This window comes from Crocuta crocuta, unplaced genomic scaffold (assembly GCF_008692635.1).
Source record: "Crocuta crocuta isolate KB4526 unplaced genomic scaffold, BGI_CrCroc_1.0 scaffold299, whole genome shotgun sequence".
NCBI lineage: Eukaryota > Metazoa > Chordata > Mammalia > Carnivora > Hyaenidae > Crocuta > Crocuta crocuta.
In genome coordinates this window covers 464,091-474,206 of record NW_027532747.1, presented here as the reverse complement: position 1 = coordinate 474,206, position 10,116 = coordinate 464,091, and the positions used below count along the sequence as shown (strand labels likewise).

Sequence of the window (10,116 nt, the reverse complement as noted above, 5' to 3'; positions counted from 1 at the left end):
GTGGGACGCTCCCGCCGGCCTGCGGGGCCTGTTCCGTGAAGTCCTGGCTCGCCCGAAGGTCACTCGAGTGTGCTGCTCCCTGGGCCCTGCTCCCGGCCGTCTGTGCGGCAGGCAGCGCCGGCCGTGGGGCGCAGCTGCTTCCTGGCAGGGCCCGGGTCTGCAGGCCCCCGTTTCCTCGTCTTTAAAGCACGACGAGAACTTGAGCAGTTCTTCTTCTGCTTCTTCCTCTCCTGTGGAGATGCGGTCGGTTCACGCCTGTGGCCCGAACAGCAATTGCTATTTAGCCTTGTACTGAAGCTGCCCCTCTAACCTCTCGGTGTTGTGAGGACTCCCGTCAGGGGCTGTCACCTCAGCACACAGAGTCCAGTCAAGAGCCTTAGGCTGGCGGGCGAGGCCTTTCGTGGTCGATTCCCACCTCTGTGGCGCTTACCCTCGCCACCAGCGGCTGAGAGCTGGCGCCGTGGGACGCTGTGCGCCGCGCCTCGTCTTTGCTGCTGTGCTTCCCTCTTTCCTGGCCTGGCTCGTTCAGAAGCCAGTGATGGCATCGTTTGTTCAGATGAGCTTCCTTAGTCTCTGTCTGATGTGAGAGCCTCTTAGCTATTTCTGGGTGCCTGTGTTTCCCAGGCTCTGAATTAAAATGTGACGTTGACTGACGCATGTGCTGTTCTTCCTGCCGCGGTCAGGGGTAGATGACTAGGTGGTGTCCCCGGGCCAGCCTCGTGAGAAACGGGTGCTTGGGAACGTCCGTTGTTGTGGATCAGTTCTGCCAGGGGCTCTGCCAGGGTCTGGGTTGGCTGTTGGAGTTCACCTCCTGGTGCTTCTGGGGCAGGAGCGTCCTCACAGCCCTGTCCCTGAGGAAGCTGAGGTAGAAAGGAGAAGGACCCGTCTAAGGTCACATGGATAGTTGGTAGAGCGAGGTCACGATGGTAACCTTGGGCTAGAAGCTGTAGTTATTAATGTTTAATGATTTCTGAATATCTGGGCCTTGCGATGACAGGTGTCCAGTCAATATCTACGAAATTAATGTGATGGTAAATAGGAAATTTATGAACAAGTTGGTATCTGTTTGCACTGTGATCTTTTTCCAAGTTTATTCATTTTGAGAGCGAACGTGCGAGTGGGCATGTGTGCGTGGGAGGGATGCAGAGAGAGGATCCCAAGCAGGCTGTGCACCATCAGCACGGAGTCCGGCACGGGACTCAGTCCCATGAACTGTGAGATCATGACCTGAGCCAAAACCAAGAGTCAGACACTCAACCGGCTGAGCCACTCAGGTGCCCCTTGATACTGTCTTGAAACTTTGAGGTAGTATAACAGCTCGAGAAGATATATTCGGAATTTGGTTATTAACTTATTTGTCTGTAGTAGATTTCCTTCATAGGTTTGCATTAGAACTATAATAGGCACTCGGAGCTGGTGTGCACAGCTGGAAAGTAGGAGCTTGCTTGGGATTAGCTAACAGTCGGTATAGGCGGAATAGAGCCAGAGAACTGAGGGAGCCTTTTCCCTCTGGCCAGGCAGTGGCACGTTCTAGAAGCTTTGGGTAGAGATTTTTTGGGAAGGAATAACTTTAAGGCCCTGTTTGGCTCCCAGATATTTTGTGCTCCCATTTTCCTGTTTGCTGGGTGCTTGAAGAGTCCTAGGATCTGGGGTGGGGGATTGGGTGTACGGGTGCATAAATCCCTGCTTTGAATATTCCTTGGAGTATTTTTAAAGTATGGTTAATGTTCATTATTCCTCCAAGGGTAGTCTGTTTAAAGTACTTAATTGAACAGCAAAGAATCAAGTATTTAAAGACTGATATGACCAATGACTGAGACTGAATGAACAATTAAGGCTCAAGAGGGATTTGTTAGAATTATTTCTGCTGTAGTCATTAAATGCTGGTGCTGAAGGGACCGTGTGGGTCAGATAGACTCCCCACCCTGGAGATGATCATGGCCCAGGGGGAGGTCAGAGTGACAGAGGTTGGAAATACAGTGGTGGTGGGGGAAGGGGAGCCCATCAGGAGAAGCCGCATGGAGGGAGTGCAACCCCAGGGTGCCCTGTGGCTGGCGTCCAAATTCTGTGCGCTCCCTGGAGTTGGGGCCTTGAGGCAGGGCCCTGATTCCCGGGCACATGGGGCAGAACAGTTTTCATTCCCGCCGATCACTCTCAGATGACTCCAGTTTGTTGTGGGGTGGGGTGTAGATTTTGATGAGACAGGAGCTGATACAAGCTGATTCCAAAAATACCCCAGAGCCAGAGTGCAGCTTATGTCTGACTTCTGAAGATTTGTGTTCTGTGGAAGGTTTTACAGTCCTCTTGAGGGCAGTTCCTGTTGTGTAGCACAAAGAGCATTGGGTTTGAAGCGGGAAAGACAGGAATTCAAGTCTTGCCACTTCCTGTTACCAGTTGACGGGACTTTGTGAGACATCACGATGTAGACTCTCAAATCCTTCCTGGTCTGGAGGAATCCCTGTCGGTCTACGGATTGGAGCCAGTGTTTGTAACACGCCCGATGAGGTTATCACACCTTCCTTTGGTGTGTGACCACCTTCGATGCACCAGGCAGCGAGCAGGTGCAGGAGGTATAGGAGCTGCATTGATGGGGGCGCTTGCTGACCTAACGTCCAAAGCACAGGCCAAACCTTTGTAGTCTCCTCAAGGGCATAAAACAACCAGAGTATTCGTTTCTCTTTCAGATCTCTTCCCCCAGCTCGGAGCTGCGAGTTCTCTTCCACACAGCAGTGAGCTCGGCAGCCCAGGCCAGAGCGAGCTCAACAACATCGACCTGGCAGCGCTCTTCTCTGATGCTCCCGGGGACGGCGGGCGTGCCGCGGGGGCCTCGGAGGAGGCGCTGAGCTCGGGCATCTTGACTGTTGACGTCACCTCCGTGAGCTCCTCCCTTGGCGGGAACCTCCCTGCGAATAATAGTTCCTTGGGGCCCATGGACCCACTTGTGCTGGTGACCCACAGTGACGTTCCTCCAAGCCTGGACGGCCCTCTGGTCCTTGGGACAGCGGCCACAGTTCTTGAGCAAGGCAGCTTCAGTGTGGACGACATGCAGACGGTCAGCGCGGGGGCGTTAGGCTGTCTGGTCGCGCTGCCCGTGAGGAACTTGAGTCAGGACCCGCAGGCTTTGACCGCAGGAGACTTAGCAGACGGCACCGCTGCGTCGACCTCTCCGAGCCCCCCACCTCGAAGCACCAGTAGCCCGGAGCTGCTGGCTCCCATCAAAGTGGAACCGGACTCGCTCCCGGGCCCCGATCCCGTCAGGCAGCAGGAGCGGAGCCGAGGGGCGCCCCGGTTGGCGCCCTGCAGTCCTGCGGAGAAGCACAGTCCCCAGAAAGACGCGGGGTTCAGTGCGGGGACCGGCACCTTCTATTTGGTATGAAGTGCTCTATTCAGTCACCACCGTGTAACTCGCTTCTCTTACACTCAGTCTTGAGGATGTTCTGGATTAATCACTCGTGTGCAAACATTTCTTACTGGTTTGCGGAAAGATGGAGCCCTGGACTACAAGTCTGGAAATCTGAGTTCTGATCTTGAGTCTGGAACTGACTAGTTTTTAGGACCTTGAGGAAATCACTTATCCTGTCTGAGCCTTAAGTTCTCATTTATTTCTAAAATGAGAGGGTTTGGCTAAGATGATTTCTAAGGTCCTTTTGAGTTTTGTGATTCTGTGATGATGTGTTTCTTGAAAAAAAAAAATGGGGTATTTCGTAATGTTGAAATGTTTTGCCTTTGTGCTTTCCACGGGATTAGAGGCCCTTAGACTTACTAACAGCCCTCGAGGAAGAGGAATCATGACACCAGGTTTAATGGAAACTTTAAAACCATGCAAAAGAAAAAAAGTTTATTTTAATTAGAATTAACGAGAGAGGAGTGGCTTGTGAGCTTTTGTTTCTGGAGGGTTAGGAGAGGACTTCTCCAGTTTTGAGGCTCGACAGTTGATATGCTTTTAATTATATTTATGTCAGTTAATACATTTAATATAATTTAATTTAAAATAATTTAATTAAAGATTCTTGGGGGAGAGTCTGATTATTTTCCCTCAGTCTCAGATGGGAATGATCAACTAGGTTTTGTCTTTGTGGCACGGGTTAAATTTGACGGTGATACTTCCGCTGTTCCAAATGTTAAGTCCTATTTTACCACAGTTTAAAAAAAAACGAAATGCTTTGAATTAGAACCCAGCATGAGGGATGTGGTAACCCATCTACCACGGAGCCTGTCGGTCTGAGAGAAGCACAGTCCGTCGTACCTTTTCTGGCGGCTCTCACTTGGCGGTGGCCTTGCCACACTGCCAGCCTTTGTCTGGGCGGCCGCGGCAGTGGCCAGGCCCCCTGGTGACTGGCCCGGGACGGGAGATGGCCAAGGCTCAGAGATCAGCGGGGAGGCCGGGCCTGTGCGGAGAGCCTTGGTGCCTTGGGAAATGAGTTCTCGGTACCACGGTATCTCCAGAGCCGCAGCTGTGGGTGGAGGCAGGAGAAGCCGCCATGACCTCGATCCTGACTCCTTGTTCATTTTCTCGCTAGCTGTGTGACGTTGGGCTGCCTCGATTCTCTGAGCACAGAAGGTGTGTGGTGAATGGGTTACAGGTATGCCGCGAGCTGTTGAGGGCTGTTCCTTTTCATCTCGTTGTGATAAGTATTGAGCTATTTTTCACATCAGAACGTTCACAAATTTATAGAAGCGAAGTCCCATTTGAATACCGTTTGGCCCCCTCAGTAAACTTCCTGAATTGGGTACCATAGTTACGGTTCTGACGTACATAACTGGTGGGCCGGGCCCCTCTACCAGGGCGGCCTCCGCCTCTGTGGTGGGGATAAAGTAGGACCTCCCTAGGCCTGCCGTACTAGTATCGTGTGGCACGTTCTGGAAGATGTTGAGAAGTGGTGCAGTTAATTAACCTTGAACCACCCAGGGAAGCTGGTGATTTGTTTCAGACAGCAGAGAAGTGTGTAACTCTTTTTATACCTGTTTCTGTATAAGATATTTTAATATGTTTTAGACTTTGGAGGAATAAACTTTGCTTCTCTGGATAATAAAATTATGTATATATTGTTCCACCTCTCGTTCTCTTGTCACCGGAACTGGATGTAGCACTTGAGTCTCCGTGAACCTTTGCTGGAGATCCTCAGAGACTGTCGGACTCTACTCTGTACGGGAGGCAGACTTAGCACATGTCCGTAGCTCCCTGACTACCCTTCCTTTGCTGTTTGGAACAAGTGACTGACACGCTTTTCTTTGGTCCCAGGAAAGTGGGGGCTCAGCAAGAACTGATTCCCGAGCCATTCATCTAGCCAAGAAAAAAAAGCAGAAAGGAGCTGGGAGCGATGCAGGTGAGGCTGTGTGTCCTGGGGGAGCGAGGGACCCAAGTCACCCTGGGCCGTAATGAGGAGAAACACATGGAATAGGTGTTTCTGCGTTCTTTGCGTTCCTTTTACGTTCAAAATGCCCTTTATGCGAATGTAAGAAAATACCGGTGAAATTTCCAGTGTCCATTTGGAGATGTTTTCTCGACCTGAAAGAGCTGCGTGAAGGTTAGTGGCGGCAGGCTCCAGGATCTGCTGCCCAACAGGCCGCGGCAGTAAAGGACAGACGGGTCACGTGTCACAAAAGCAGTGGTGGGAACTTGCTGCCAAATGGCAACTGGCCCCCCGACCTTGGCATTGGGAACGGCTTGGGGACGGGGCCTTTGGGTGGCGTGTGGCATTGTGGATGTGTAGTTCAGTTATGTTAAAGCCTGGTCATTTTAAAGCGTCGACTTTTTTGAATTTTTACAAAACACTGAGTGGGCCAGGCAAGACCTTGGCTTGTGGCGCCATGCGTCTGTCTGTCGTCCATCCAGAAAATGGAATAGTGGGATGCAGTGCCTAAAGAAACTGGGAAATTCTTCTGTACAGGAAAGAGCGACGACTTCTAATACCATTTTTTGAGTATTTCATGTGTCCCTTTATCTAAAAGTTATTTGAAGACTATCAAAGAGCATGTAGGGTTAGCAATATAGTCTTATAGCTTTTTTTCTTAATATCATGGCTGCTTTAAAATCAGTCCCTATTTTCTGTTAATCCGTTTTCTTAAAGCACGTATTGCCCTATAGCGAATATTGTTCATGGCCATGTCCACTGTGACCGGGGAAGGGTTCCCTTCATGGTGGGTTCACGAAGTGTCCCCATGGCCCTTGCGGGGATAACAGAAGAAAGTACGTGGTGGTGGTGGTGGAGGACGTCGTAGAGTGGAGGAATCTAGCACAGACTAGGCAGTCAGTGAAGGGAGCCAGATGCTTTTGTTTAACCTGATAGGTAACCTCCACTCGAAGGAAAAAGAACACTGAACATTCAGGTCTATTGTACACATTACATTGATTCATTGCTTTTGGGTGGCATCTCTGGAGGTAGTTTTATTTGTTTTTATCTGTAGAAGTGGTTTTACTTATTTTTAGTGTTTAAAAAGTTTTTTTAAGTGTTTTGTTTATTTCTGAGAGAGAGAGACCACGTGAGCAGGGGAGGGTCAAGAGAGAGAGGGAGACACAGAATCTGAAGCAAGATCCAGGCTGTGAGCACAGAGTCCGATGTGGGGCTCGGACCCACGAACCGTGAGATCATGACCTGAGCCAAAGTCAGATGCTCAACCGATTGAGCCACCCAGGTGCCCTAGGTGCCCCTATTTTTAATGTTTTAAATAGTTTCACATTATTTTTAAACGGTAAGGACACTTAAGAAACAAACCCATATGTTACTGTCACCTTTTTAAACAGTATTTCCTTAAGTGTTCAAATTTTCTGTTGTCTCAGATGTTGTAAATGATTTTTACAGCTATTTGCTTGAATTGTACTCCCAAGTAAGTGTCCTATTACTGTTGGTATGTTTCTTAAGTCTCTCTACTATCTGTAGGTTTCTCTGTTCATTTCTGTCCCATGTGTTTGTGGCAGAATCTGGGTGGCTTGTCCCGTTGAGTTGGCCAGTCTAGATTTGGCGGAGTCACCGCTGTGCTCGAGTTTAACAGGTTCCTCTTTCTTCTGTGTTTCCTATAAATGAATGATTCCTTCTAGGGGCTGGATCTAACTGAGCTTTGATCCAGTGGGCTAGCTGTTGGCGGTTGGCATAATTCCCTTGCAGGCGGTTGGCTGGTCTTCTGGAGGTGCCGGGCGTCTGGTGGTTGGTCTGTCCTGAGTTTGTAGGCAGTGCTACCTTCTCCCATTGCGTGACAGTGCACACAGAGTATCGCCAACCAGGGAGCTCACCTGAGCTTCAAACCTATACGTTGATCAGGTCTGCACAGACGACTGCCCGTCCGTGTGGCCCCTCCGNTTTCCTATAAATGAATGATTTCTTCTAGGGGCTGGATCTAACTGAGCTTTGATCCAGTGGGCTAGCTGTTGGCGGTTGGCATAATTCCCTTGCAGGCGGTTGGCTGGTCTTCTGGAGGTGCCGGGCGTCTGGTGGTTGGTCTGTCCTGAGTTTGTAGGCAGTGCTACCTTCTCCCATTGCGTGACAGTGCACACAGAGTATCGCCAACCAGGGAGCTCACCTGAGCTTCAAACCTATACGTTGATAGGTCTGCACAGACGACTGCCCGTCCATGTGGCCCCTCCCAAGGTTGAGCTGCCCCTGCGACCCAGGAAAACAGATACGCTTACCAGCCTGGACCTTCCACGGACCTGGCGATTTCTTTCCAGGAGCGAGGGGCAAAGGCCAGACTTGGCCTTGGCAGGGCCCCGTCTGCTCCTGCATTTGTGCACGTAGCCTATTTCTCCTTAAGCCTCCCACTGATCCAGCGCTAGCGGGGGGATTTTGTTACTGTGCTGTTCTGGTGGTGATTTTCTTTCTCCCTCATTCTTGTACATTTATTAATTAGGCTTCTCTAAGGGAAAGAGGCCTCTTCTCCCTCATGTATGTTTTGGGTGTACCGGTGTGCACTCACAGGTGTATATCCGTTCGGACGGTATGAGGGGTGCTGGGTGATACGCAGGATTATCAGTATTACTTTGCTGCTCACATTGCTCCAGCTCTGGCCTGGGAGCTCTTTCAGTTGGATTCTTGTGTCCTTTCTTTCTTCTTTATTTTTAAGTAAAAATATTTTTTTTTATCTTTAACTTTGAGAGAGAGAGAGACAGTGTGATCTTTATTTATTTGGGGGAGGAGCAGAGAGGGAGGGAGACACAGAATCTGAAACAGGCTCCAGGCTCAGAGCTGTCACTGGGGCTTGAACCCACAAACTGGGAGTTCATGACCTGAGCCAAAGTCGGACACTTAACCGACTGAGCCGCCCAGGCGCCCCAGGATTCTTGTGCCCTTTCAACATGCCCTGCTTCTTTTCAGGGGGCATTTCCCTAACTTCTGGCACCGTCTTTATTTTCTCCACCCCAGCCCAGGATTCAGCCACTTCTCGTTTTAGTGGAAAATGGTTTCAGAAACCAAGGTCGGGGCGCTCCGTGTGGTTGTTGCTAGCTGCTACTGGGCTGTCGTTGGGCCTTGGCCTTCCCAGCAGACAGGGCTAGGAACTGCCTGCACGTACGTTAGCCCGTGCTAGCTGCGCTTTGGTCACGGAATAGTTTACATTTTAGGATGGTAATAAGGTACATCTGTTCTGTATTTCTTAACGTGCCTAGTTAATATGTTGGCCCTTTCCAGTGAAATATATTCTTGTGAGTTCAGGTCAGATGTCAGCCACTAAATAATTGTTTGGCACCAAATTCAGAGGGGGAAATGTGGGTTTGGGAGCTATTTGGGTTTCGGGATTAAATGATTATTGTGTACAGTCTAGGAGAAGCTGCAGGGAAACAGGACTTAGGGAGTTAAGCCACGTAAACACAGCCGGGAGCGCTGCTGTCAGTGCCGTTAAGTGCGGGTGCGCACGCGGACTCGGATAGTGCGCGGCCTGAATGATTTGAAAGGTAAGGTGTAGGGTCTGACATTCAAGACTGTGCCCATTGGGTGCTAACGTGTACGGGAAGTGACATTGTGCCAGTTTCTGTATGTTTGGTATCGTGGTCCCCCGCCAAAGAAACCCAGAACATTTTCTTGATATAAAAAGTAAAGAGAAACTTTTCATTCTTGAAGCTGAGAGTGAAATAAACTTTTTCTTTTAAATGTAGCCAACTTTAGGATGATGAACGGATGTGTGTTTTTCTGGTCTCGGAGGGTTGGGGAAAGAAAGAATGTAGAGCCCCTCACAGAAGAGCCAGAAAACCGCAGAACTGTGCGTCTTTGTGGCAGTAAAGACGTAAATGTGCGTGACTCCCCAACTGTGTTTTGACAGAGTCCAAAGGCAAAAGTTGCCAGAACGTGTTGTCTGGAAGTGGCACGAAATATTCAGGAAGGTTAGATTAAGACCGGATAAAACAAAAATCCTGAGGCGGGGGTTAATCCTGAATATCAGAAGTGCAGAATTCAAGGGCAACACCTGGGGCAGAGAAGATTTTCCCTGTTGTTGGCTGCTGCTCACATATGTAATCAACAGCGAGACTGAGGTTTATAACATTTTTGTGAATGTCGGTATGTGAATATAGTGGTCATATGAATAATGTTATGTGACTATGTATACGAAACTTATGAAATCAAACAAGGTCCGGTAAAAAGTGGGGGACATCTAGGAGAATTGGATACATGAAAACCTACTGTGTTGGAAAGGGGTAATTTAGCTCATGATTTGCAGATCAAGCACGGAATAAAATAGATACGAAAGGTACTTACAGCAGGGTTAATAACGTTGATTTAGTAGATCCTGCTCCATAATCGCAGGATATTTGTCAAAATTAAGCTGAACAAATTAGGCCGTTAGGAAAACCATAAAGTCTTTAGGGGGGAAAAACGCAGTTTAGTAGTACATGGTTTTGACTGTATTGTGGTAAAGTAGAAAGTGAAAATTACCTGGAAAACAAAGGCAAACCTTAAACCCTTTGGTCGAAAGACCTTTAACGCGAGCTTACAACACGAACACATCCCCGAGGGGAGTGTCCTGGGGCGGCCGTGGCCGGTTGGGAAACACCATCGAGAAAATACCACATTCGCAGCAGCGACGAAAGTTCCAGAGCAACTAGCGGGAAGTCTCCTAAGTGGGCAGGGCGCGGAGGGCACGGAGGGGGCGGCGGCGGCGGCGGCAGAGCGCGGGGAGAGGAGCGGATCG

At 49.6% G+C, this 10,116-nt stretch overlaps 1 protein-coding gene across 1 annotated transcript in view; it reads left to right on the top strand.

Annotated features, from left to right (window-relative positions):
* ZXDC (ZXD family zinc finger C) overlaps positions 1-10,116 on the top strand; it is a 35,880-nt gene that overhangs the window by 10,703 nt on the left and 15,061 nt on the right. The window contains exons 7-9 of the mRNA XM_077780816.1: positions 2,685-3,370; positions 4,521-4,583; positions 5,243-5,327. Coding sequence (XP_077636942.1) covers positions 2,685-3,370; positions 4,521-4,583; positions 5,243-5,327 — 834 coding nt within the window. The remainder of the gene's footprint in view (positions 1-2,684; positions 3,371-4,520; positions 4,584-5,242; positions 5,328-10,116) is intronic.